At 50.4% G+C, this 27817-nt stretch overlaps 1 protein-coding gene and 2 long non-coding RNA genes across 4 annotated transcripts in view; 2 read left to right on the forward strand and 1 right to left on the reverse strand.

The window, feature by feature from the left end:
- Window positions 1–1556: 1556 nt before the first annotated feature.
- LOC117021330 (uncharacterized) lies at window positions 1557–15939 on the forward strand. Its single transcript, XR_004422846.1, has 2 exons — window positions 1557–1838; window positions 14621–15939. It is a non-coding gene; the product is annotated as an uncharacterized LOC117021330 (long non-coding RNA).
- ZNF703 (zinc finger protein 703) lies at window positions 15155–19455 on the reverse strand. Its single transcript, XM_033104310.1, has 2 exons — window positions 19009–19455; window positions 15155–18028 (listed from the first exon to the last, which is right to left on the reverse strand). The coding sequence occupies exons 1-2, from the start codon at window positions 19249–19251 to the stop codon at window positions 16502–16504; spliced, it is 1770 nt and encodes a 589-aa protein (XP_032960201.1). The 5' UTR covers window positions 19252–19455; the 3' UTR covers window positions 15155–16501.
- Window positions 19456–19659: 204 nt separating this feature from the next.
- LOC117021328 (uncharacterized) overlaps window positions 19660–27817 on the forward strand; it is a 131994-nt gene continuing 123836 nt past the window's right edge. For both annotated transcript variants that reach the window (XR_004422843.1, XR_004422844.1), the window contains exon 1: window positions 19660–20118. This is a non-coding gene — a long non-coding RNA (uncharacterized LOC117021328). The remainder of the gene's footprint in view (window positions 20119–27817) is intronic.

Consider the following 27817-nt stretch of genomic DNA (forward strand, 5'->3'; position numbering starts at 1 on the left):
GAGCCCTGGACAAATGTCAGGGGACTTCTAGACACTAGGTCCTTGAGTCAGGCCTGCTTCTGTGTGTGGCTTCCTGACGGGACATGTAGAGCAGTGCTTCTCACACTTGAACTTGTGTACAATGGCCTGAGGATCTTGTTCAGATGAAGATTTAGAGCCAGAGGTCTGGGGTGGGGCTTGAGAATCTACATTTTGAACAGGCTCCCAGGCCATGGGGATGCTGTTGGGTTGAGGGCCACACTTTGAGAAACAAGGTTTTAAAGGGAGAATTCATGGGAATTCAACTTCCTCAAACCCTCACCTGGATAATGGCCTTCCCAGCTCTTTCTCCCTGAGGCTTCCCATTTTGCAGATCGCTTTGCGTACTCCCTGCCTTTTCTAGGTATCTCAAGCCCCTTCCTCTGAACTGGCCTCTCCTCTGAATACTGGTGGCCCTGACCACCTGTGCTGCTTATTTGGCTCTTGCATCCACTGTCCAGGCTGCTCTTCTCTGTCCACTTGTCATTTCTCCAGCTAGACTGCCGGCTACCTGGGTTTCTCCTCCCTCCCTCTGTCCTGGTGAGGCGAAGCTACAACAGCTAAGTCCTGCCAGCGTTCCGTGAGTACAGACAGACTCCTTGAATTGATCTTCTCTTTTGGAGCCAACATCTCCTTTCCTGTGCCCTTTGTCACCTTGCTCAGTTGGCCCAGAGAATGCTTGCTGAGCCAGTCTCTCTGTCCCTATTGCCTGGGACTCTATTTCTAGAACAATAAGATGGATTCCGTTCCTCTCCTACAAGAGTGTTGAGTTCCGGAATGGGGGGAACAGTTTTCTCTTGGCAAAGGAGGAACCACCCAGTCAGGCGGGCCAAGGGACCATTGATCTGAATCCAGTGAAAAAGTGGCTTCTCAGGAGCCCTGGATCCAGGCCCACTTCTAGACAACTTCTTCTTTCAACTCTCTTGCATGTGTTGTAACTTCACAAACATGCCAGTTCCTGGCTGCTCCCGAGAGACAGCCGTGATGGTGGTGGTGGGAGACCACAGCAGGGGTCAGACGCAGTGGCAGGGTGGGGAGGGTGCAGTGCGAGGTTTCACCCTGTCAGAGACGTTTCTGCTGGGGACTGAGGTGATATCACAGGGCTGTACGTACAGTCATACGGACTCACTCTACCTGAGTGAGTGGATATGAAAGTGTAGATGCCCACATGGGGCAAATTCACACACAGACATCTCACCCCTTTCTCCTGCCTTCTCTCTCTCTCTCTCTCTCTCTCTCTCTCTCTCTCTCTCTCTCTCTCTCTCTCTCTCACACACACACACACACACACACACACAAATACTTAACCAATTAAGTCCGTCGAGCGCTATTTGCAGATGATGGTGTGGAATTGTACTGGAGTTGTGTCCAGCCTCATTAAATGTCAGCATTAACAATACGGCACTTGGCAATCAAGGCTGCTCTGTGGCTGTTAGTCATTAATCACCATCTGACAGTCCTGAATTGGAAACGAGGAGCCTGTTCACATGTGCTCTGTGTACCTAGTTACCCTCTCGGTAATCAGTCTCGGAAAAGTTTTCTTTGACTCCCTGCCTGCGAGGGCCTCTGTCCTGGCAAGGGGGCAGAGGGTCATTAGGCTTTGCTCCCCTCTCCTCCTCCTCACTGGGTAAAGGAGTTGAGGTCCTAGAAAAACAGGGGAGAGAGGAGCATATTGTTTTTGGCCTACTCTTTCCTTCTTAGGCCTGCTTTATGAAGCCTTGTTTTTATATTCTGGCCCAATGGCCAGGAAAATTCTTTTTCTCCCTGAAGAAATCGTGAAAGACAGCAGGGAGCTCGGTTCTGTTCCAAAAGCTGGTGGGGTAAGTTTGTAAAGTGTGTCCTTCCCAAGCTGCTCAGGTGTGGACCTCTGTCTGCGAGGTGGGGGGACTTGACTAATTTCAGGGATGGCTTCCAACAACTTGGGCCTGAATCTCTGCAGGTCTTCTGGTGCCTTTTGCAGACTGGAGAGGGAATCCATTCTCAGCTCTGCTCTACAGCCTTATTCATCATTCGTTTATTCAAGAAATGTCTGTTGAGTGCCTGTTGCATACTAGGCACAGACTACACACTGTGGATACACCAATGACACAGCTCAAGGTCTCTGCCTCATGTGGTGGCTTTCAGTGGATGAGATAAGCATCAAACAGAGACTGTATCTTGGCCGGTTGCTCTGTGAAGGGAAGTCCTCTTGCTTTGCATTCTTGGTGTGTATGCTGTCTGGATGCCAGCTTCTCCTGGGAGTGTGACCCCAGAGCTGCCTTTCCTGGGAAAATGTTCATGTTTCAGAACTTTCCTGACCTGGCTCCTTCCCACGCCTCAATGGTCTCATGTCTCATTCCCTGCAGACCTTGTGTGCTGTCTACTTGGGTGCTGGCTGTTCCCAAACAGGTTTGGCGAACACAGATGTATAAGAGGGTTGTCTTCTCCCTCTACCCCTTTCATAAGGACATTTTAGTGATTTCTTTTTTCAGGACTTTTTTCCTTAACTCCAAGGAATGAGTTGAGTTGGGGAATTTCAGCCACCATGGGGTGTTGGTAGAGGAAGGAGGTCCCTGACTGCCCAATCCCCAGTTGGGTCTCCTGTGCTTGCCTCTAGGATTTGCCACTCTAGCCAGAGTTCTCAGAGTCACTGCCTGTGCCCTCAGTACTGCCCTTCCTGTTTTGTGCGTGGAGAGACTGATGAGAGAAGGGAAGGCTTCTGGAGCAACTAGTCACGGGGCCATTGGTGGAGGTGTACATTCTGTCTTTCCTGATTGCTCTGGCTTTGTCCCTTCTTTGAGTTTTATCCACCACCATCCCCAGGTCTCGTCTCTCACCAAGCTAATGACTTCAGTTCAAAGATGTTGACAAATGTTTAAGCCTTTTAGCTGTTTTCCAATGAAAGGGAACTCAGCAAGAGTTTATTGACAGTCTGCTATGTGCCTGGGCACTGTCCTAGGTACATAGGATACACAGAGGAATAAAACACCATTCTTACCTTTCAGGAAGTTATGGTCCAGTGGGGGGCAATGAGGGGTCCTCACATAGAGAAGGATTGTAAATAAGACAAAAATAAGGGGCTCAAGGGAGCTACAACTGGGTGGGGTGAAAGTGAGACCAGTGAACTTGTGAGGAGGGGGATAGGCTTTTTAGGAAGAAGGAACAACTCGATGCAGGAGCTTGATGTCTAGGAAACAGCGAGTTGGGCTTGGCTCCTGTGAAGGGTTCTGGTAGGGCAGGGTGGAAAGGTCTATGTGGCCATTTTGGGGGCAACGTGAATGCTAGCTTAAAGGTTTGGCCTTGATTCGACAATAGGGAGCCAGTGAAGTCCTATGGGTTTCCAAGAGTAAGAAACATTTTTCATTAAAAAATTATCTTTGTGCAAAAGAGAGAGCCAAGTATCCCTCAAGTTTCACACTCCTGGCAAGAACCTTGTAATTATATATTGATTTGAGTGATCATTATCTTAAGTTCTTTCTCCATCAGTAGCTCCATGCTACAGCTTCAGGAGCTAGAAAATCTCCAAGCTGTGCCCCAGGGCCTCCCTGCAAGACTCTGGAGAGGTCCTGTTCAACCACGTCATTTCCCATCTCCCTCTGGCTGGCGTTGATAAGGTCCTGCCTTGCCGAGGAAGCGGTTGTTGGTGCCTTGGACCGTGGGATGACTGGATGGTCAGGGTTCTCACTCTGCACCCCTGCCTTCCCTTCTCCTCCCCGCCCTTCCCACTTCTGGATCTCCCCTGGCTCGGGCTGAGTTACTGGGTTTTTGTCCTTCCCTGGAAGCACAGCTTTCGTGACAGAGCATGCAGCTGATGTTCAGGCGTGGATTTCCTTAGCCTGAGACACTCGTCCCTCTTCACCTGGCTAACCACTCAGCCTCAGGTCTCAGTGTCAAGATCATGTTCCCAGAGAGGCTCTCCCTGCCCTTAGTTCTAAATGAGGCTCCTTTGTTATACCCTTTGTGTATGCACTGTGACACTCTGCTTTGCCTTCATCGCTACTGTCCCAGTTTATAATTCTGTATTGATTCGTTCAGTTTTTTCTCTCCTTATTAGTAAGTTCCACGAAGGCAGGGACAGTGTGTCTTCTCGCTCAGTATTGCACGCCCAGAGTCTAGCCCTGTGCCGTACACGTAGTAGATGCTCCGTAGATGGTACGGAATGAACGCACTGATGGCGCTGGGTCCTTCTCGGGCCCGATGATCTCTGAGCTGATTGGGCACTTACCCAGTGGCCTGGGGATTGGTAAACTATGGGACTCCTCTCTCTCTCTCTCTCTCTCTCTCTCTCTCTCTCTCTCTCTCTCTCTCTCTCTCAAAATAGGAGACAAGAAAATGAGGAGTGAGGAGCTTGGTGTTTTGGGAACACTCCTCATGGCCTGCTCCACCAGAGATCCTGGGTGCTGGCCCTGGTTACAGGACCCAGGTTCTCCTTTGGTAGAGTCCCCAGACCTCTGAGCCTGGCTTGAAGAAGAAATCGGTGGATGTTCTAAAAAGAAACAACACGTTCCTGACCCCAACTGCCTTCTACTGGCCCATTCCTGAAGGATTCTGAGATTGGAAACTCCAAAGAAGTTTTTGGCACCATTCTCTTCCCTTATTAAGCACAAATAAGCCATAATCTGCTGGGGAAAAGAGGAGAGCAAAAGAGGAAGAGGAGGATATAGAGTTTAGAGCAGCGTTGATTGGAGGCAAGCGTCAGAGGAGAAAAGTTAGTGTTGGGGATGGGTGGGGTAACACCCTCACCTCCTCCTTCCTCCTCATTCAAGGTGCTGTCTGGGCTGGGTGGGCTTGAGGTATCAGTAAGGGCTGAAGGAAGCAGACAAGGCCCTCAAGGCACGAGAGAGGGAGGGGCCTCTTTACCCTAATAGTGTTTCTTAAACAGGGCTAGAGGGTGTTTGGGATTGTAGGGGATATATTTGGTTGTCTCCATATTGGGGTGGGGGGCGCTAAAAACAAGTTGTGTCTCGAGACCAAGGAGGGTCCTGCCCAATAAAGAAACGTCTGGGTCCAAACATGCCCCCTCTGAAAAACGCTGAGATAAGAGAAAAACAAGGACTTTGATGCTTTATCTCTTTGGGGCTCTAGACACCCCATGGTTTCTGTCCCCAAGCCCCTGAGATCCATGGAGAAAAAGTAGGCTTATTCCTGACCACTTGGGTGTGTGACATGGCACCCAATAAGAGTTTGGGTTACTGTCCTCTTCCGTCCCCTCTCAGTCCACCCTCTGCACCCCTCAAAGCTGCAGAGCTGTCCGGCAGGCCCTGCTCACGCCAGCCAGGCCTCACCTAGTTGTGACGTTTAACGTTTTCCACATGCAGGGCTGCTCTTGCATCAGAAAACGAGAAAGGAAGTGAGTGACGCAGGGTTAGAGGTAGTTGTGAGCGGAGGTGAAGGGTTGCGTGAGGGGGAACGTCCGAGGGTTGGTGGGAAAGGTTTCTATGGGGGTGTTGCTATGAGGGGGAAGTGCCGGGGGGAAGTCGATGGCAACACGTTCTAGCCTGTTGGGAGGACGGCTGTTGGCACCAGGAGAAATCCATCCAGTGGAGCCAACCCTCATTAATCATCCGGGCGGCTGAACTGCCAGCTCCTTTCAAGATCTTTCAAGAAGGGTTTTCACCCAAAATAGAGTTGAAAATGTGCTGGGCCCTACTCAGAATCTCATCAGTCTGGGCATTATGGGAAGTGTCAGGCCGGCTGTGACAGACAAGGCCCGCTCTGTTCAAGGGGTCCTGACTCCCACAGCCTGTCATATCAAGCGCCTGATCAAATTTGACAGCTTCATTTGTACCTACAGAATAGATAAAAGGGGCTGTTCATTGAAACAAATGGAGGGGAAGGGGTGGGGGAGGGAAGGGAGGTGAGGGGGAGAGGGAGAGAGTGTGTGTGTGTGTGTTGGGGGAGGAATGGCATTGGGGGAGGGGAGGGTGATGGTTAGTGGCAAGGGGTGCAAAGAAGGATGCTGTCTAAGAACATTTTCCCCTCCAACACTCCCAGAGAAGGAGTGGGTCAGGGAGGCAGGTGAGCGTCAAGAAGGGGATGGGTGTGAAGGTCCCACGTGGCAGTGTCACCATTAGGAGGCTCGGAGTCCTGTGCTGTGCTCCGGGCCCTAAAGCTGTAACTGGAGCCAGGAAGGTGGGCCCTGGGAGCAGGAGAGCCCAGGGTGGGTGGCTGTGACCAGGACAGCTGGGCCACCAGTGTGATGCAGGTTTCAATTCCAAGGCCTGGGCTGAATTTTGCAAAGAGCCTTCCTTCTCGCTGCAGCCCCTTCACTGTGCTTAACTGCCGTATCTGCACTGAGGCTGTCGTCCTCCTTTGATCAGGCTGCTGGGTGCTGCACCGTTGCAGGTGGCCCCAAAGCACTGGCTCCCTTACGTTATACTTCAGGTGCCTTTCAGCTCCGTGCAGGCCAGAGCTGGTTGGTGTGAGCTGGAGGGATGTCCCCACACACCTTGCACGGTCCGGCTTTGGGCTTCCCTCAGACTGTCCCTCTGGCCTCAGAGACCTCTCCTTCTTCCTCTGGGGGCTGAGTGAACCACTGAATCCTTCCAGCTCCCAGGGTGTTCTGAACACCTAGCACTTGTTATGGGTCCTCTACATTTGTTAATGTTATCTTTCATTTTGCACTATTAGTATGTGTTTGTACTGTTTTCCCTGCTAGATTGTAAGCAGTTTGATGCGAAGGGTCATGTCTTATGCATCTTCTATCCTCTGATGGCGTTGAGCACGCATAGCAGGGTCTCAGGAAATAATTGCCACAAGCACATGTGCGGGCATTCAAGACCATCAGGAGGTGAGCCTGGGGTCAGGGGGTTTAAGGTTCCTTCCTGAGCTGTGGTCTTTAGACAGGGTCAGAGGTTAGCAAGGCTCCACCTGTCCTGCCCCCAGCCATCTGGAGCCTTTGGGAGACTGAGAGAAAGGCCGGCTTCCAGGCTGGTGCAGCCCCGTGAGGTGTAAGGGGTGGCCGTGGAGCCCCCACGTGCTCCTCGGGCCAGATGCCCTCGTGTGGGGCTCCCCTGCACCACACTACATGGTGGCTCTGGTGGGGGGAGGATGCGTCCTGGGAACCAGCACGACTTGGTGGGGATCTTGCCTCTACTGCTCACTGGCTTTGTGACCCGGGGGAGGGCAATGTGTTCAATAACAGCCTCACTGCAAAAACTGCTGCCAGGATTACATGAATCTTATATGGAAAGTGATTAGCACAGTGCCTGGCACACAGCAAGCACTTAGGAAATGTTAGAGAGAAGGAAAAAGGAAGGCCATGCCTGGTCCCTCTTGCCCGGATCTTTGTCATTTCAGTTTAGAACACGTGCTGTGGATGGCACTTGTTTGGCAGTGACCATTGATCATTAGCACTTTGAATCAATCCTTAGCTTTTTGTAAGTTTCATAGATGAAAATACTGCCAGAGTCCAATCCGTCCAAGGTCCCTGCCCTTACGTAAGGAGGGGTTGTTGATACGCTGTCTCAGTGCTCAGATAGATGGTTCTTTGCAGGCCACTGGTGGATATGTCAGGACTGCAAGGTACGCAGAAGTCACAAATCTCTTTGAACTTCAGGGTCTCATAGCCCTGAGCGGTCTGTCCTAACTGCGGAGAGGCCAGCCTTGTCTGTCTGGAGCATTCCATCCCCAGAGCCACCTGGTTCCTACATTTCAAATGTAAACTTTATCCAGATAAACAGGTCTCAGTGGGTTTGGAAGGAGTTTCTGTTTGGGAAGGCAGAGGAAGCAGGGTGGAGGTGAGCAGGTGTGAGGGACGGGGGCTCTTACCCTGGTTTCTCCCTTGCTCCTGGTGTAGCCCTTGGCAGTTGCTGTGTGCCTTCATTTCACCACAAACTTTCCCCCCTGTGTGCAGTGAGCATAGGGTGGAGGCAGGATGAAGCTAGTCACGCATCCAGACAACACCTGTGGTGGGCTCTCCTCCAGCCTTCCTCTCCTTGGGGCATGAGGGAGAGTCAACATCCTGCCTTTGCAATGAAGATGGGCCACGTGAATGGTTCTGGCCAGAGGATTATGAGCAGAGGTGACATGCCATTTTTAGCCTGAAACATGCAATTATTCATGTAAGACCCTCCAGCGCTTCCCCTCCTGTAACCTCTGAGGACGTTCCTCTTCAGTCAGTGGGCCTGATTCATTACGTTCAACACTGTGATGCTTTCTGATGTGTCACCAACTGAAAACACTACAGTCTTCAGTTACTTAATCAAACACTGATCTAGGTGCTTCTGTGGAGGAAATTTGCAGATGTGATTGAGATCCTTTATCAGTTGAATTTAAGTGGCTCACGAGGGAGATTATCTGGGGTGGGCCTGACGTAATCCAGTGGGCCCCTTACCAGCATGCTTAGGCCTTCCCTGAGCACAGGAACTCCAAATGGCTCAGGCCGGTGGAGTTAACTTGCTTGTGACATTCCCTTCCTGCCTGCCTGCCCTATAGACTTCTGACTAGCTTAGCTAGCCACCACAATTGCATAAACCAATGTTGGAGATAAACGCCTTACTCTGTTACTGGTTCTGCTTCTCTGGTCACATCATGACTGATACAGAGATCCCTATCAATCCATGGTGCAGATGTAGTATAAGTGAAAAATAAGCCTTTGTTTTGTTAAGCCCCTGAGATTTTGGCATTAATTCGTTACCACAGCATAATCTAGCCTGTACTGAGCATTGCAACAGCATTGCTTAATTAGCTCACACATCTATCTCCTACTAGGCTGTAAGCGCGTTGAAACAAGGCCAGTGTCTCTCCCATCTTTTTAACCCCCGGAGAAGAGCCTAGTACCGAGCCTGTAGTGGGCACTCTATAGTGTTTACTGAGGGAGTCGAATCCACTGCATCGAGCAGCATCTCAGCTCTTGGAAATGAAGGACAAGGCCAGTGTTTGAACTGCATGGTCTCTAGCATGGTCCCAACCCCTGCAGGCACGTTGGCCAAAACATTTTGATGGGACATTTCTCCTAATTCTATTCTTCTGTAGCATCCAGACCCATCTAGATACAAAGTCTGAAGCTACTTGGCTTAGTGCAAAGGGTTTTTACAGTCAGAACTGTGTTAGAATCCTGGCTCCACAGCTCTTTAACTGTAAGATCTTGGGCAATTTATTTAACCTCTCCAAATTTCAGTTTGCTCATTAAAGGGAACTGGAAGTTTGTTGTAAGTATAAAATGCCCAGCATATGTTACTATATTTAACTGTGCCATGGCATACACAAAATGATGCTTCTTTAGGTGCCCTAAGGTGGGCCTGGCCTATCATTTCTGTATATTTGTTTGGTGGTGCACGTATTCAAAGTTGTCAAAAGTAAGAAGGAAGATCACAGTCACACTATTTCCTTTATGGACTGCATACAAACCCATATAACACACACAGGCACACACGCACCCTCACACACACACTCACGTGTACACACCCAGGAGAGCAGACAGGACATGGGGAAACGTGCAGTCACATTTTCCTAACTGTTGCTCTCCTTCTAAAATCTAGCTCTGATTTAAACTCCAGAAGGATCATTTTATTTTATGTTCCAAAGGTCTGTGTAGATACCCACTGCCCACTCAGAGCAAACGTACCCCCACTGTGGTTTGATCTTTATCTGCTTTTCATTTCTTTCCTCGCCTGTCCCATTTTCCAAAAGCAATTGGCTGTAGGCTATGAAAAATGTGATTCTTTCTGTAGACCTTGGTTTAACTTCACAGGATTCTCAACATTATTTTAAATAATGTCTGACTCACTTAAGCCACCACAGTCTCTAAAATACCTGAATCACCCTCTACTTAGCATTTCATCAAATTAAAAAATACTTTAATAATTCGTTTTGTTGAAGCCAGTTCTCTGGGTAAAAAGTCCACGTTAAATATTCTTCTTGTGTATGCACCACCCACCCTCTATGATTTAGGTAAAATTATGAGGTTCCCTCTTTTGGATCTTCCACACTTGCTGTGCTGATGGGAACTTCAGAATTGTATCTGACTGGGGGCCAGTGACTGAGCATTCTAACCAACTCTGACCAACTCATAGAATATTCCAGTTAGAAAGAACTTCAAGACTATAGGGCCCAGTGACTTCATTTCAGAAATGGAAAAGAGACTCAGAGATTAAGTGACTTGATCAACGTCACACAGCAATCAAGTTTCAGAAAAAGTCCAGATTTCTTGACTTCCATTTCAATGTTCTTTCTACTATATGTACAATGACTGAATTTTCTGGATTTTCTAGGACAGCCCTAATGTTCACCAAAGTACTTGTACCACTGGTTTCCATTTTGAAGTTTATAAAATATGGTCACTTCATTTTTTTCTCAGCCAGCAGGTCCAACTTCTTTTCTCTTAAGAGAAAGTTTTCTTTAAAACTTAAAAGTTTATCTGTGATCCAAATTCATTGACAGCTTTTCCTGTTTTAGGAAGTGTTAATAATACTGGTGATATGCCACCACCCTGGGAGAACTTGGAAAGGCATTTCATTTAGGAAGAAGTACAAACCGTTTCCATGCCTGGAATGTTCTGTGGAAGGTGCAAGCTGATTCTGGAGAGGACAGGTGGAAGAAAATTCAGATGTGTTGTTTACAGCATTAGTGAAGCCTGTCCCTTGATCTGCTTTAGAAATGGAAATTACGGGCTCAGGGGCTCAAGTTCCAGCCTTCTCACTACTATGGAATGGAGGCCTCCTCCGGCTTTCCAGTGTAGGAGGAATTGGGGAACCTCCCAACAGATTGGAGCTCCCATGAGAGGGTCCCCAACATAAGCGCCAGGAAGCACCCCCTCTAGCTCCTGCAGCTGGACCATCGGAGCTGCACGATTAGCACCTCATTATATCCTGTCCTGTTCTCCACTGTCTGCACAGAACGGTTTAGCACTTTATTAGATCAGCATAAATGCAGTTATATATAATGCTATCTTGCTCCCTGTCTCATGGTATGTCTTGTCGCCCCCAAGAAAAATGGGCAGGAATTTTGTCTCTGTCTCACGGCATCCAGCTTTGTGCTGGGCACGTAACAGGAATTCTGTACATTCTGTTTGCTGTGATGACTGACCAGCGGGATGTGTAATCCTCAAACTGGGACTCTATTTCCAAGCTGCCATTTCTCTAGTTTGGTCATTAGATACATCATTTGTCAAAACAGAAACTCTAAAAGTGGAAAGAAGTAGTTATCACTCTTGTGGTCCCCCCATCTCTTTTGAAAAGTTGAAATCAACCATTAGGCTCAATCAATTTCCTGCAAAGCCCCTGACCTTGTTCCCAACCCTAGACCATGGGGTTGCTGCTGTTCTCTGTTTTTGCCTGGCCTTGCCCCATCCGTGCCCTCCCTTGCCTCCCCCTCTGCTGGGTGCCTTTCCTGTACTTGGACTCGGTGGCTGACAGGTGGTTTGGGGGGACTGGAGGAGAAAATGTGGGCATGCTGAGTGTTACAATAGGGCAGGCTTTGTCCAGGCGCCATGGTGCGTCTCCACTGACCTTGGAACTGAGTGACTGGGGACAACTGAGGGGAGGCAGTTTCCTTCCCTCTCCGGGCTGCAGGTTTTTAATGTCTTCTTTGTTGGTCTGGCCCCTGGAGACTGAACTGAAGGGAGAGACTTTGGGCTGCTCCCTCCCTCCCGGACAAAATGGTGCATGCTTTTCCTGTTTAAACAGGGCGCAGTTGTGAAGTGCCCTGACTTCGCACACACTAAGGCCCGGCAACGGCTGCAATAAATCAATAGGAAAATAGAAGCTGCCAGTTAGACTAAACAAGTGCATTTGCAAAGACGGCTAGCCCTCATTAATCACTCTGACAGTCCTAAAAACACATTTCCCCTTTAATGACTGTATTTGGATAATCAGTGCTTTTTCCTCCTCAGTCAGAGTTTGAGTAACAGACAGCTGGTGTTATTACAGCCATTGGGGAGGGAGTGCTGGGATTAGGGGCGACCGAGATCCCGTCCACTGGAGGTCTCCGCAAACGGAGCTGGCTGCAAAGCTGTTGTTATGCAATAATGAGGGGACGCTTTGTACTGCCATTGATGGCTCCCGGGCAGCCATGTGCAAGTTCCCCCCAAACCTTGACACCCACCTGCATTATGTGAACACAAAAGCCTCATGTTGGGTTTTATGAGCGTTGGCAGATTTCACCAGGTGGGGGAGGCAGGAGTTTTTCTGGCAGTGAGGTAAGAAGATGGGTCGGTGTGATTTGGCTTTGTTTCCTTTAGGTGACTTTGGCTTTCAGGAGAAAGTTTGAAACCCAGTACATTCCTCTTTATAAATGATGTAACACATTAATGCACAGCACATTATGAAAATGGTAATTCAAACCCATAGTGCTCCAAATTAAACCATACATTATCGGATGCACTCAACCATCTATTTTACAAAAAGACAGGATGAATGAAATCAAATCAAACAGAAAACTGGAGTGCAGCTTCCCCTACAGAATGATTAATAAAGTGCAGAGCCAAAGGATTATTGTAAGACGAATGCCACGGTAACCCAGACATACATCAGGAAGGAGTTAGTTCATATATTGAGAGACACATCACAGGATGTGGGGTAGGGTAAGGCAGTTAATGCTGCCGAGAGATGCTCAAGGGCCCCACCTCCCACTGGGGCTGCAGAGTTTTTAGGAGGTGGGTTTGTGGGTGGGGGGGATGACCGGGAAGTTAAAAACTTAGCACCATGCAATTCTGTTTGTCTCAAGCCTATATCTGACTGTGAGTCTTTCCCCCTTCTCTCCTCCCTTCCTCCCACTGCTGCCCGCGAGGCCACAGAAATAACCAGGCAAGAGGTGTGAAAATATGACCTAGAGCCAGGAACGTCCAGTGTCTCAAGTTCCAGCTCTGTGGCTTCCACCCTTCCTGGTGCCTTGGGAACACAGGCCCCATTTCTGGCGCCTGGGGAAGATTAGGAAGAAGGAGAGGAGGGCTAGGATGAGAAGGAGGCGGAGAGGTAGACGGTGGAGGTAATTCTCAAAGAACAGTTGTTGGATGAATTATGCAAATAAGCAGTGGGTGGGGAGTATTATCTCTATTAAAACAACAACTTGGTTTAGGATTTAGCTACTGAAAGTAACAAATTCCCCACCAGTTAATTAGAACAGCCTCATTTGTTAGGAACGTCACCCATTTATGGTGGGAAGAGCTGACATTTCAGGATGAGAACTGGGGCGCTCCAGACTATTAATGCCTGCCCTTTGGTGTCACAAAGGCAGTTGGGGCAACCTCCCAGGTCTGCAAAGGCCATTAATGCATTTTCTGGGGGAAACTCAATTGTCTGAAGAGTTGCTAGCCTGCATTTTCAAACCTCACTGTAAGCCAAGCAGCTACAGAAAAACTTCTTTTGCTACATGGAGAGTTTGCTGTTGGAGATACTGAGTCTCTTGCTTTCTCTGGTTCCCCCAAGAAGAGCCCAGTATTCCTTAGACCACAAAGTTTAAGAAAGAGAAAAGCTTAAGTCTCCCTGCAGAGGGAGCAATCTCCAGCAGTTTTAGAAGGCATTTAAAAAAAAACACAAAAGGGTAGGGTAAGAAATAATCAACTGCAAACAAAATAACAGACAAAGAAAAATTAAAGCAGGTCACTACATTTCATGTCTTTTAAAGTTTCGGGCCAATTCTCAGGAAGACCCTGTTCTGATCTCAGGGCGACTACTCCCTGAATCAGTCCCCTCCCCTCCAAGATGACAGCAGCCCTGGCCCCTTCCCCAGGGACACACATACGGTCTTAGGGTGGCCAGCACTGACAGTTTCTGCAGAAGCCTGAGGTTGTCTTGACTAGTGAAGGACTTTTGCCCAGAAACAAAAATACAGGGGCAACCTCCCTAAAAATCCCAAACCCCCAACTCCACAAAAACATCTTATGCTGAGGTCTGTCAAGTGCGGATGGGATGACTCCCGGTGAGGGTGAGGCCCCACCCTGTGATTCTCTAGTGGTGTTTGGGGCCGGCTGGAACATCGCGGGCAGAGAGGGAGTCCTTCCCACCCCTTCCACACGTGACCTCTGGTCTACGGACGTGTCAGAAGTACGGCTTGCGGAGCACTCATTACCCAATAAGTCGCATTCCTTAGAAAAAGCAAAGCAAACAAACAACAGCAACAACTACAGACCCCGAAGTTGCGTGGCGCCAACGCGGAGTGCAGCCAGGAGGGGGCGAAGAAGGTCTTTTTGAAGTACACCCTACAGGTGGCCCCGCACATCCCGGGCGCAGGCGGCCGAGCCCACGCGCCCAGGGCGAGTGAGCCCCGAGCAAGCAGGCGCCCGGGGTCCCGCAGTGGGAACCTGCACGGGGCCAGCTTCAGCGGGCGCCCCCGGATCGCCGACCCGGGAAGCCAGTTATCTCCAGGGTGCACGCGGCTCGGGCCTCGCTGCCTCCCGCAGTCACCCATCTCCTTCTCTGGCCTAAGGGACTCCCCATGCAGTGGGAAGGTGCCCTGGCCCTCGTACCACTATCCCTATAAACGGCACCCCGCCTTCGCCTGTCCGAGGATGCAGAAGCCAGTGTCAGTCGTGGGAGCTCAAGAAAACGGACCCAGAATGGCTTCAAGGTCCTAAATAATAGCCGCACCTTCTCAGCAAAACCCAAACAGCTGCTGGCATTGGGGAGCCTCCAAACCTTGCGAAGCACCCATTTCAGCAGGTGTGTTTACCCTTTAGTTTCAGGTGTATGAAAGGCGTCGTCAAGAAAGAGGACATTCTTGGCATTTGGAGTGGGAAGCGAGCAAGGTGCGGTCGGGGCTGGCGCCAGTCACTCGGCTTTCTACCACCAGGTGGCGTCAGAGGCCCATCGTCTTTGCTCACCCTTAGGACTCTGGGACTGTGCGGACAGAAGTCTGAGCTATGGGTCCTGGTTCCCTTCTCAGCACCTCGAACCTCGAATCTAGGTCCAGAGGAAAATCCACATTTACACACTCCCTCCACCCTGTCCCCAGGAAATGTCAAGGTCTTTGAGGTGAGTCTGGGAGCTAAATCACCAAGTGGAAAAGAAATAAAGGCGGTTTTACATTATTTGTAATGCATTGGCAGAAGTTTTGCTTTTTTTCTTCCCAGTTTCTTGAGGAAAGGGTTTAAACTCGTCCTTGAACGGAAATCTGAGAAGGAAACCATAAGGTATTTTAAACAAGAATAAAAGAAAGGCATCTGCTTAGGTGTCTGGAAGTGGGGCGGTGGGTGAGGCAAGAGAGAAGCACATCACGGTGTGAATATAGCCAAGTATTTCATTTATTAACAAAATATGTCTTACCAAGGGAGAGCTCTATTTATCCCCAACAGGCCCCGCAGCCCCCACGCTGCTGTATAAGACCAGGAAGAGGGACGGTGTGGGGAGAAGACCCAGGGCCCGAGTCTTCAATCCGTCACTGAGGGAGCCCATGGAAGCCACGGCCAACTTTGGGGGCTCTTGGGTCAGGCCTGGGAGGTGGCGATGGGGCTGCTGTGATCTGTATGCTCCCTGACTCCCCAGCTTTCCCCCAATGAGCTACAATGTTGTACTGCCCGCTGATACTGCCACAGGTCTGCTTTGGAGGGATCTAGCAAGGATCACTGACGCCACCCCCCACCGCCAGAGGGACCACTGCCCCAATAAAGGAGAGAAAAACAATGACTATAAAAGCACTTTGCAAAATATAAAGAGCAAAGTTTCACGCCAGCAGGGCTTTCTAGGACTTATAATTGAATTAAGATGAGCCCTACAGGACCCCCACCAGCAGATCGCCGGCTGTTTAGGGCCCAGAAGGGACTGGAAGTAGAAAGGCTCTGTCTGAGGCCACTCGGGCCCCTCTCTCAGGGCTCTCGGTGCTCAGAGCAATTAGGTAGGGGAGCGAGGCTCTAATTTTGGGGGCCAGGGCACAGACCAAAGACGCTAGGAAGAGAGGGTCACAGAGGAGGTATCATGGAGCAGAGTTCCAGGTCAACAGAGAGCAAGACCTCCTGCTACCAAGGCCCCTCATTGCACCCCCCACAAATGAGATACAAAAAAAAAATCTGTTAAGTTGTACAAAGGAAAAAAACAGAACTTCAAATGGAAGGAGACAAGAGGAAATGAAGGGGAAAGAGGGGAAAAGAGAAGGGGACAATGTAATTTTAACGGTAAAGAAGCATGCAAGAAGCTCCCCAGGAAGGGAGAACAAAACAAAGAACCCCAGAACCCCAACTCTCCCTCTTCCCCTAAAACCAAACGAATCAAAAAAGAAAAAAAAGCAAACGGAAAAAAAATTTAAACTTATATCTAATAAAAAGAAAAAATAATTAAAGAAAGGAAGAGGGGCAGGGAACATGTAGTTATTTGTGATTAATATTATTATTTGGGGGGAACACAGACTTTTTGCATACCATTGACTCGTGTGGGCCGTTAATGCACTTATATTCCCAGCTTGTAAGCTAACATTATAGTAAATAAATACACAGTCCGGTGGGGAGGGTCTGGGTGGGGGAATCCGGCAGGGACAAGCAGTAGTGAAGGTTGCAGCGAGGCCAGGCGGCTGGGGAAAGGGAGAACGAGGAGGGGGTGAGGAGGCTGGGGACGTGGGTGGGACGAAGCTGTAGTTACTGGTATCCGAGTGCGGAGGCTGAAGCTAGTCTCTGTCCGTACAGCGCATATGGCGAGTAGTAAGGTCCGGCTGTGGGGAGGGATGGCACGGCTAAGCCTCCAGCTGTGGATAAGTGGCTCTTGCCATAGGGGTGGTACCGGCTTAGCCCCAAAGTGTGTGGACTCCGCAATGACAGCGACCCGGGGCTGCCCGGGGCGGTGGGCGGGGGTAGGTGCAGATGGCAGGAGGCTGCGGCCGCGGCGGCGGCGGCGCTGCCCAGGCCGGAGGCCCCGGGGTAGGCGGCCAGAAGTTTCTCCGCGCCCGGCAGGGCCGTATGAGTCCGTAAGTGGCTGAGCAGCTCCTCCGAGGTGGCGAAGCGCTTGTCGCATGGCCCGCTGGCCGCCACCCAGTTGCAGCTGTGCGGCAGGGGTTCGTTCTGCAGCATGAAGCCGTAAGTGTAGAGCGGGTGGCCGGGGAGCGCAGCCTGGGCGGCGCTGGACGAGAGCGCGGCGGGCTGCAGGGGGTGCCCGGGGTACACCAGTGGGTAGCCGCCAGCCTTCAGGCTGGGCCCTGCTGGGTCGTGTGCACTACAAGTGGAGCAGCTGGAGCCGCCGAGGTGCGAGGCGCTGTGGTAACCTCCCAGGCAGTAGGGGTCGCGGCATAATCCCTGCAGAAAGGAGGGTGGGGAGGCCCCGGTGAGCGGGCTGGAGCTGGGAGGCTTGCCGGGTGGCAGGCCCAGGCCCCCGGACAGCTGGCCTCCCACGAGGCCAGACTTGCTAGGATCCAGGCCAGGCACAAACTGAGAGGGGTAGCCGGCGTAGGCTCCCACGATGGAGCCGTGGTAGCCGATGCTGGAGGGTGGCAGCGGGAATACCGAGTGACCCGGTTTGTAGGGTGACACCGGCGCCACGTGGCCGGCCCCCACCAGCGCCGAGGGCGGCTCCGACTTGCGCCCGGATGTCCCGGCCTCGGCACCACCGCCGTGCGCGCTAGGCTCCCCACTGCTCCCGCGGCTCACGGCCGCAGCCTCCGGGCTGGGCTTAGGCTCCTGGTCTTTCTTGTCCAGCTCCCCGTTGCCACCCCCGCCGCCGTTCTTGCAGTCAGAGTGGTGCGGGGAGCCGCCCCGGGAGCCACCCGGAGAAGAGGACGACGACGACGCGGTGACTGGCACTCCATGCGGGGGAAAGGGCGTGCAGGCGGCGCTGGGGACCCTGAAACCCGCCTTGTCTCCCGGGGACAAGGAGGACGAGGAGGAGGTGGAGGACACCGAGGAGGAGCCGCTGTCTTTACGAGAGTCGCCACCGGAGCCCTTAGAGTAGGGCTTGAAGCTGGACTTGTCCTCAGCCGGGGAGTCCCCCAGCTGCTTGAGCGCCGCAGACGCGGAGGCGGCACCCGAGGCGGAGCGGCCAGGGTCCTTCTCGGCTCCCAGCCCGTTGGCCGCCGCCGCTACTGAGTTGAGCTTGGACGAGGGCGGCGGGTCCGGCTTGCCGATCTGCGAGCAAGTCTGGGCCAGCAGCGCCAATGGACTTTTCTTGGCGTCCAGCTGTGGGAGACAGTGGCAAAGGGAGGGAGAAGGGGTGAGACTATGCTATGAGACCGACGGAGCAAGCGGGTGAGCTGGGTGGGCGCCGAGAGCACCCGCGGTGGCGGCGCGACAGAAGGCCTCGGGCAGAGGGTCTGAGAGCGAGCGCCCGGGTAGGGCAGCTAAGCTTGGAACTGCGCTCGTACTGCCCGTCGCTGGGATCCCTCGCTTCACTGGATGCCCGAATGCGTCACAAGTCCTGGGGAATGGGGCAGTGGAAGTAAAGTCCACCAAAGGCCACCCGCGGGAGAAAGTGATTTCTCTGGAGTGAGGGCTGGAGGTAGGGCCGTGACTCGCCCCCTTAAAATCTCCCCCTTCTCTATGCCCAGGGCAAAACTTATTCCTTCAGTTTGGGTAACTTCGCTTGGGACGGGTTTCTGGTGGTAGCGCCGCGGGGTCGGAGCGGGAAGAAGCGCTTTCTAAAGCCAGGGCTGCCGCTGCCGCTCTCTTAGTAGCCCCTCCCTCCCGGGGAGGGCACCCAGGGAAGTGGGAGGAAGAAAGACCTGGGATCGGGAGTGCTAGGGCGTCGTGCGCTCTAACCGGATGGGACAGAGGCGGAGTAGGACCCGGGCAATCCGGACTTCAAAGAGAACAAACCCGGGTGGTGGTGGGGGAGGCGGGAAAACCCCAGGAGAGATAATCTCTGGCCTGGAAACGGGGTGCCGAGGTAAAGTAAAGGACCCAGTGGTGACTCCAAGAGCAAACCCAATCCGGGAGAAAACACCATGGGAGAGCGTGGAATGGGAGCCTTCCATGGAGAAGCCTGGGGGAACTGGGTGGGCTTTGATTCCTCTGTTCTCTGTCTCTCATCACCCAGTCCGCCAGCGTGGCCAGAGCAGAGCGTCGCACCGAGCCCGGGGGCGCAGGGAGTAGGGCCGTGGGCCCAGCAGTGGTGGGAAGAATGGGAAAGGCGCTAGGCGGGCAGCGACCAAGAGACTGACCTCAATGGGGCTGACGGGAGTGGAGGACAGCGGCTGCAGGTACTCCGGGTGCAGGAGGTGGCCGGTGTGAGCGCTCAGCATCTTCAGAACCCTGATAGGGAGCCGATTCGCCTGGCGCAGAGGGTCCGCCGGGGGCAAGAGGGACACCGCCGCCGGCACCGCCGGCCTCTTCCCGCCGCCGCCGCTGCCGCTGCCGCTGCTTTCGGGTGTCCTTGGGTTAGATCCAGCGGGCGAATCGCTCATTTGGAGGAGGCAGCGCCACTGGGGGGGTGGGGAGGGAGGGGGAGCACCGAGGAGACGAGCTCCCGGAGCGGGTGGGCTCGCTCCGCAGCGTGGAGCGCGGTGCAGCAGTCGCCGCGCCTCCACCCCTCCTCCACCGACGCCACCGCGGCCGCCGCTAGCCCAGGCAAGCAACACAAAAACCTTCGCCTTCCGCGAGCCGCACGTCAAATAGCCGCGATCGGCAGCCACACTTCAAAGGGATCGCCGCGCCCGCCCAATCGCAGCTCTCGCCGGGACCCCGGGGCGGGGAGAGCGGCGGGCGGAGGCCGGCGCCGCTGGTGGGAGGGGAGAACCTTAAAGGGGCCCTGTGCGCGTCGCCGCCGCCTTGGCCTTTACCACCCGCTCTACTCCTCCCCTCCCCCTGAAGCGGGCTGCCCTTGCCCGGGGGTCCTATGGAGGACGAGACTTCTCCGGGACCCTGGGCTCTGCGCCCTATTCTCTCTGGCTTTCCTTTCGCGCTCTCTCCGCTCTCTCTTCACACCGCCCGGGGAGGGGCTGGCGTGGGCAGTTACCCGCCCGCCGAGTGTGTCCGGGGTGTGTAGGATTGGGGTGGGGTGAGGGTGGCTCGGGGACTGCCGAGTCCAGTCCTTTCCCCGAGGTTGCCTGGGGGTGGGCCGAGCCTCCAGAGCCCCAGCCCTGTTCCGGCCCTGCTCGGGCTCTGCTCTGGTCCAGCTCGCGTTCCCGAACTGGATTCTCCTGGGCGTGCTTGCTCACTTGGAAGCGCCCGAGCCGCGGAGGCAACCACGGTTCTCGGGACGCGGCGTCAGCCGTTCCAACTACTTTGAGCCTGTCCTGTCCGAAGCCTGCTTGTTTGAGGACTCTTTCGGGGTGAGATGGTCGCGATGAAGCGCGGTACCCTAGGCTGTGCGCGCTACCCGGACGCGCCCGGCGCGCGGTGCTTGCGCACTGATTTATAGATTTGGTGTGTGTTTCGGGATTTATTATCAACTCTTGTTTAGAGGTGTAAAATTCCCTCACTGTACCGCGCCTAGCTTCTATTTTTGGGGGACCCGGGATCACTGGAGAGGCCAGTATCCCAGAGGAGGTGGGGATCTCTAAGTGCTGCACGTCCATACAAACTTTAGAGAGGTGCCTTTCCCCCATCCTTTTCTTCTCACGGGAAAAATGTACTACCTTTTCCCAGGGAAATTTCGGAATAAAAACTTTTTATTAGAAATAACAATACCCTCCTCTACCTCTTTCTCCCGCGCCTTTCGGATACACTGCGCATTGCCAACTTCACACTTGGCAGAGATTTTACATAGTCATAGTCCTTACATTAAAGTTCCCCGGTCCGCCGATCTTCAGAAGGTGAAGCTGGTCCTTTGTGCGCCCGACCTCTGGGGAGACCACTTCTCCGTGCTCTCGGTGGCCAGTGGAGGCGCGCTGGTGTCACTGCCTCGCTCCGAGTACCACTTTCTCAGCCCCAATCCATCATTCTGATTGTCAGTCCTGTCACTCGGGGCATATTGCTTCAGGACTACCCGTCCCTGACTCTGCCGTGTTGATCTGCGCCCGGAGACTACGAGAACCCAAGATGGGGATGGGTGATTTCAAAGGGGTTCTTCAAAAGAGAAAGAAAGGACTATCACAGAAATAACAAAGAGCAATCACGACTATCATGCTCGGTAAAGACAGCAGGCATCACTCCCAGGCCTTATCAATCAAACACTAAACTAAATGTACTTCCTGGATCTGTGCTGTTTTTTTGGGCAGTATGCATAGTCTAGACATCTTAGAAATCCCACTGGCTTTCCCTATCCCAATTTTAATTCTGGTAAAATCAGGTTAAAAGGAATGACAAGGGGCGCACTAACTGGGAGATGTCTTACATATTGCTGCAAGAAGGGTACAAGAAGGTAGGGTGATCCCATTTACTTTATTGCGGTGCTCTCTATGGCCTCCTCCTGCCCCCAACTCTTCTCGTGCCAGCCTCTGTGCATTCTGACATCGCTGCCACTGCCAACACTGTTTAAAAGTCCAGTGCAGGGCTGCTTCAACCATCAAGGCCATTTAGCCTTTGGGGAACTGCTGTACAGAGAGAGAACAGAAGAAAGCCTTACAGAATGGAAAAGGGTGGGCCTTTGCAGGTACCTTGGAGGAGGAAGAGCTGGGAAGAAGGGACACCTAGGAGACAGTAAAAGATGAAAGACTCCTTGGTTATTGTAAGCAGCCTAGCTGTGAGAGCCAGCCAAAAATCCTTCTAGGACCCAAGCAGATGTGTGTTAGAAATGATTAATGGGAAATCAGTTGGGAGCAAAGGAGAGGGGAGAGAGAGAAAAGGCATTTAGGAATTTGGAAGGAAAAGAGAGGAAAGGAGGCAGCAGAAAGGAGAGAAGAGAAGAATGGAGGACGATAGAATATTTACATCTGGAGGGGAAAAGAGAAGAAAAATGTAGTGAATGAAAGGAAAGGAGAAAGGAGATGAGGACAGGATAGCCAGGCTTGGGATGGAGGGTGGGGAGTTTGCCTAGGTAATATTACAGAGGGTGCCCCCAAAATGTATACACATTTTAAGAAAGGAAAAACAATTAAAATTGTAGTACTCAATATATACCAATAACAAAAGATGAATAGAAGTCATGTTTGATTTCGGCAATTACAAGAGGTTCTCAAAGTGGTTACCATCAGCGTCCAGACACTTCTGATTACGGGGAACTACTGCTTGAGCAACGTTGACCAGTGTCCACTTGTATACATTTAATGGCACCCCTGGTATATTGTCCTTAAAAAGAAACCCTACTCCCTTTGCCCACAGCAGTAATCACTGATAGGAACAGGGGGTGCCAGACAGCACTGAGGTGGAGACTAGGCCTATTTTTGCCCACCTATCTTCCTGGAAAGTGCCAGCAAGGGAGTAGGGACACCCTGTTTTCTGGTGCTGGCGAGGGCAGCATGGCTTCTTTGACTAGATCCATCCAGTCGCCTGAGGAGAGAAAATGGAAAACCATACTTAGCCAGACCAGAGGCCTAATTAAAACACTACTAGACAATAATCAGTAGTTGACATTCACTTATGTAGTTGAAATACTAACGTACGCAGTCCTAAATGGGGCCCTAGTGGCCTAAAGCAAGGGCAGTTTTCAAAGGAATGGTTTCTCACCTGGGAGAGAATAAGGCTCAATATTCAGTTGGGCCCCGTTTATTAAGGGCCAGATGTGGACAGAGCATTGTACTAGGGGTGTGGTTGAAAAGACCAAGAAAGATGTTGTTGTCACACAGGGGCATATGGCACATGTTTTCCCTTGCAGAAAAGTGGCAGATGTATGGTTAAGGGGCCTCCCTCTCTGCAGGCCTTTGTCAGGTTGCCTTGCAAGTGAGCAGCACCATTAAAATAGGACAAGGGTGAGGAGTGCTGGAGATTGCCCCAACTCTGTGGTGAAGAACAGCAATTCTGTGTGTCAGGCACTTGATCAGCACCAGGCTCTGTTGTGCTCATTCCCATTTACAGCTGAAGAGAGTGAGGCATGGAGAAGTTAGTTCCTTACCCAAAGTCGTATGACTGGTGATTGGCGAAGTGCTCCCTTCGAGTCAGGCCTCTGAACCACGATGCTCTGGTGGCCTCCGGCAATTGCGCCTCCCTCCGCTTTGGTTCCTCCTGTAAAATGTAAAAGTGGCCACCTCAGAGGTGGGAGGCCCAAAGCGGACAATGCATGTGACATATTTAGTGGTTGGCACAAAGAAAGTCCCAGGTAAATGAAGGCTGAGGTGGACCACGTGCCTCTGTGGAGCAATTGCTCTGGAGAACAGTCATGGCAGCAACTGGATTCCGAGGGTCTCAGCACTGGGACTGACCAGAAGACCCTGCGCTGTCCTAGAAGCCCCCACCTAAATGAGAGTCTCCCTCCTTCAGCCTCCAGTCAAATGTGTCTTTTTTGTTTTTAAAAAACGCCCCCCCCACCCAAGCCTTCAAGGAAATCCTTTAGGAAGTTCTGAACATTTATGGTTTTCTTCACCACTTCAATTTACATAAACTTCACCACCCAGGAAAAAAATGCCTGAGTCAGGTTGAGAGCTAGAGGTGGTAGATTTGTTGTGTGGGGTTAATGTGGAGATTTCAGTGCTCTATGAGGCAGAATTGCCTGAACGATCGCCTCTCTGCATAACACTCAAACCCTAATGGCAACAACATGAAATAATATCTCACTGGGTAACTATTTACATTTTTTTTACAAGCTGTAAGAACTCTGAAAAGTCGGCCTCATAGAGAACTTGGTTTTCCTCTCTGGCGCTTAATATTTTACGCGGCTGGCAATTAGGGCCTTGGCTGGGACACCTGATGTAGTGTGTTGCTCTCAGGGTACTTACTCTGTGGCACCTCCTCTGTACGACCCCTCCCAGGCTTCAGACACAGCCCAGGGGCAAGAGGACCAACCGACCTGGTAAAAGCAAGCAAACCTAGCCTTGCAGGGAGCGCGTTCCAGGAGCTCCCTCTTCTGTTCTAACCATTCCCATTATGTTCTGTTATTATAACCGTCACATGGCATCATTGTTTGTTTACTTGTCCTGTCTGCCATTGGACTGTGACGGCTTCTGCATTGTCCTTATTCTCTTTGTTTTCTTATTGCCTAGTTGGGTGTTTAACTGTCATCATCACAGTAGCCAACACGGAGAGCCAAACTCTGTTGTAAGCACTTTGCTGGCATTATCTCATTTAATCCTTATGGAAGCCCTGTGGGGGAGGTCCTATCATTACCTCCACAGAGGAGGAAGTGGGCGCACAGAGAGGTTAAGTAACTTGCCTGAAGCCCCAGCTGTTAAAAGGTGGGGCTGTGCTGTGAATCCTGGCAGTCTGAATGCCATAAATGCCCAATGAATAAATTTTTGAAGAATGAATAAGAATTTTACGTTAGAGGGCTATTTATTTATATCTTACCTCACAATATTCCCCCAAAAGATTCAAGGAGAATGACTGTAATTTTAAAAATGTTAGCTCTATAAGCATGTTAAAGTATCTTGCCCCAAATACATGTTTGTGTTCATCATCTCATAACAATTTTCTAAGTTATTTTGGGCAGGTGTTTTTATCCTCTTTGACAGATGAAGCACCGGGCTCTGAGAGCTTATGTGGGAGTCTAAAGTCACACAGCGAACCCTGGCAGAGAGCCAAGAGGAGGCCTTCCTCACTCCCTCCTGGTTCTCTATCACCACCCATTGCCTGTGGATGGGGAGGTAACTCCTTTTGATAAAAGAGGAATTAACTACTTTTCCTCCCTCTAGAATTTCCTTTGGAGACGTGGTGGGAAGGAATGGACAAAAGGAAATGTAGACTGAAGCTTATCTTCAAGCCCTGGTGTTTGATCCGGGTCCTTGAGTAGGGTGCTTTGAAGAAGTGATTTCATTTATCTCCTATCAGCCCCCTGGGAGATAGGCAGGGCTGGCGGGAGAGGGGGATGAGAGTAGGTGTGCTTTTGAAGTTCTCCTGCCTTCATCTGCCTACCCCCACCCCCATACATCAACCTTAGCCCTGGGCATTCACCCTTGACTACTTTGTTCCTTTGGGCCTTCAAGTTTCTTAGAGATTCCTCTTTTAAGTTGCAAATACTGCTGGAAGGAATCATACCTCACCAATCAGCCAACAGCTCAATTGTGATTAGCAGACAATGAGTGTTCTACCTAGTGTAATAATAACATTCATTGAGTGCTTACTCTGTGCCAGACAGTTCTTACAGTGAAAACTCATTTACTTCTCACAGCAAAGTGATGAGATGGGTACTATTATCACGCCTATTTTATAGGTGAGGCACTAAGGCCCAGAGAGGTTAAGTAACTTGCCCAAATTACTCAGCTAGAAAGTGGCAGTACTGGGATTCAAATAGTCATTTCTTGAGCCAATTTTCTGTGTGCAGGACTGAGGGAGAGGGCGAATAGCAGCAGGAGAAACTTAAACAAGTGACTTTAATCGTTTTCCAGAGGGCTGGTCTTCGCTATCAGGATTTTCTTTACAGTTTGAGGAATGAGAATATGGTAGAGAGGAAATTGAGGCAGAGAAGGAAGTGAGGGGAACATTCATTCAATTAATTGAACTGGATTGAGTTAATTAATTCAGTTACTGTTTATTGACCACTTGGAAGGTGCAGGCCTGAGGTGATCCCAAGGTAGGTAGGACCAGAGCGAGCCAGACAATCCAGGCCTCCTACCTCGCAGGTATGCACAGTCCCAGCTCCTGCAAGGCAGGGCAGCCGTGTCCTTTGGGCATCTGTGTGCTTCCTTTGTAGATTAAAAAAGAAAAAAAGAGCCCGGGGTCCTAACTTAAATCCTTAGTACGCTGTAGTTTAGTTACCCACTGTTAAGTCCGTTTGTCCATTTACTCAAAGGTAAATTCAGATTCCACTAACATTTACTGAGCACCTTCTGGGTGACAGTTATAACTATTCTAGGTGTGTTCATGCATCTTCTCATTTTTGGACATGAGGAGAGTCCTGGAGTAGAGCAAAAGGTCCCTGAAAGGGAAACAGGGACCATACTTACCCAAACACCCTTCCTTCATGTGCTGAGTTTCCACCACCTGGAACCACGGGGTACGCCAGGGCCAACAGAACTCAGTGGGTGACAGACTGTAAGTATCTCAGTTGCACAGGGCTGGTGTCGCACCTGCTTCTGACCCTTCCGTGGGCTTCAGCCATCATGGTGATGTTGTTTCTATGAGCCCCCACTTCTCATGGCTAAGCCTCTAAACTTGCCAAAACCTTGCCCCTTTCTAGGCTGGGATCCCAATGAGCTGCCATGTGCAGCTCCAAACTTGTTTCAATAAACACAATTAGAGAAAAGTGAAGAGCTTCTCAGGCAGTGGCTTCATTATCACCGATAGTATTTGATAAAACCAAATTCCAAGACGTAAGAACAATTTCGAGGAGGGTTTATTTCAGTGGCTCTTTGCCAGCCTCTGCTCAGAGAAGGAAACCTGAGAGGTGGGGTCCCAACCAAACCTATGGCCAGAAATGTAGAGTATTTCATTCAGAGTGGAGATTTACGTAATAAGCCCTGTTTTAAAGTGATTTAAAATTATTCCTTATTTTATTGAAAAAATGCATTTATTTATAATGAAATACATTCCCATGGTGCCAAATTATAAAGTTGTGAGAATGTACACTGAAAAAAACCTCTCTAACCATCTAGTTTTTCTCCCAATGCACCAATGCTATGAGTTTATTGTCCACCCTTCCCGAGGTATTTTGTACGCTTATTAGCCAATACATATACATTTCCCCCCTTTTACACACAAATGGCAACATACTACACAGACTGTTCCACACTTGCTTTTTAAAAATTTTTATTAAAATACAGTTAAGATATAAGATTATAGTAGCTCCAGGTGTATATCATAGTTATTCAACATTTATATACCTAAAGATGTGATCACCATGATAAGTCCAGCAACCATGTGACACTGTACTATGCCACCATAATATTATTACTATATTCCCTATGTGGTACATTACATCCCATAACTTACTTGTTTTATACCTGGAAATTTGAACCTCTTATTCCCCTTCACCTTCTTTCCTCTCTTTTTAAAAAACTTTTCAGTTACAGTTGACATTTAATATTATGTTATGTTAATTTCAGGTGTCCAGAATAATGGTTAGACGTTTATATAATTTAAGAAGTGATCCCTCTGACTAGTCTAGTGCCCACCTGGCACTATACATAGTTATTGCCATCTAATTGACTATATTCTCTATGTTTTATTTTACATCCCTATGACTATTTTGTAACTACCAATTTGTACTTCTTAATTCCTTCACCTTTTTCACCCCACCCCCAAATCCCCTCCCGCCTATCACCCCCATAAATCTAGTACCACCTGATACCATATGTAGTTACTACAATATTATTGACTACATTCCTTGTGTTATATCCTACATCCCCATGACTACGTTGTAACAACCAATTTGTATTTCTTAATCCCTTCCCCTTTTTCACCCATTCCCAACCCCCTTCTATGTGGCAACCATCAAAATGTTCTTTCTATCTATGAGTTTGTGTCTGTTTTGTTTGTTTGTTTATTTTGTTCTTTAGATTCCATATATAAACGAAATCACATTGCATCTGTCTTTCTCTGATACTCCACTCAGCACAATAACCTCCAGGTCCATCCATGTTGTCGCAGATGGCAAGTACCCATCCCCTTCCATGGTTGAGCAAGATTCCATTGTGTATATGTACCACCTACTCTTTATCCATTCTTCTGTTAGTGGACACCCAGCTTGCCTCCACATCTTGGCCATTGTAAACAATGCTGCAATGAATATATGGATGCACACATCCCCTTGAAGTAACGTTTTGATTTTCTTCAGATATATGCCCAGAGGTAAAATTACTGGGTCCTTCTTTGTCTCTTATTATAGCCTTTGTTTTAAAGTCTACTTTGTCTGGTATAAGTTTTGCTACCCCATTTTTTTTTTATTTACATTTTCATGAAATATCTTTTTCCATTCCTTTACTTTCCGTCTGTGTGTGTCTTTTTATCCGAAGTGAGTCTCTTCTAGACAGCATATGTAAGGGTTTTGTTTTCTTATCCATT

The sequence above is a fragment of the Rhinolophus ferrumequinum genome, chromosome 4, assembly GCF_004115265.2.
Source record: "Rhinolophus ferrumequinum isolate MPI-CBG mRhiFer1 chromosome 4, mRhiFer1_v1.p, whole genome shotgun sequence".
In the NCBI taxonomy this organism is placed as follows: domain Eukaryota; kingdom Metazoa; phylum Chordata; class Mammalia; order Chiroptera; family Rhinolophidae; genus Rhinolophus; species Rhinolophus ferrumequinum.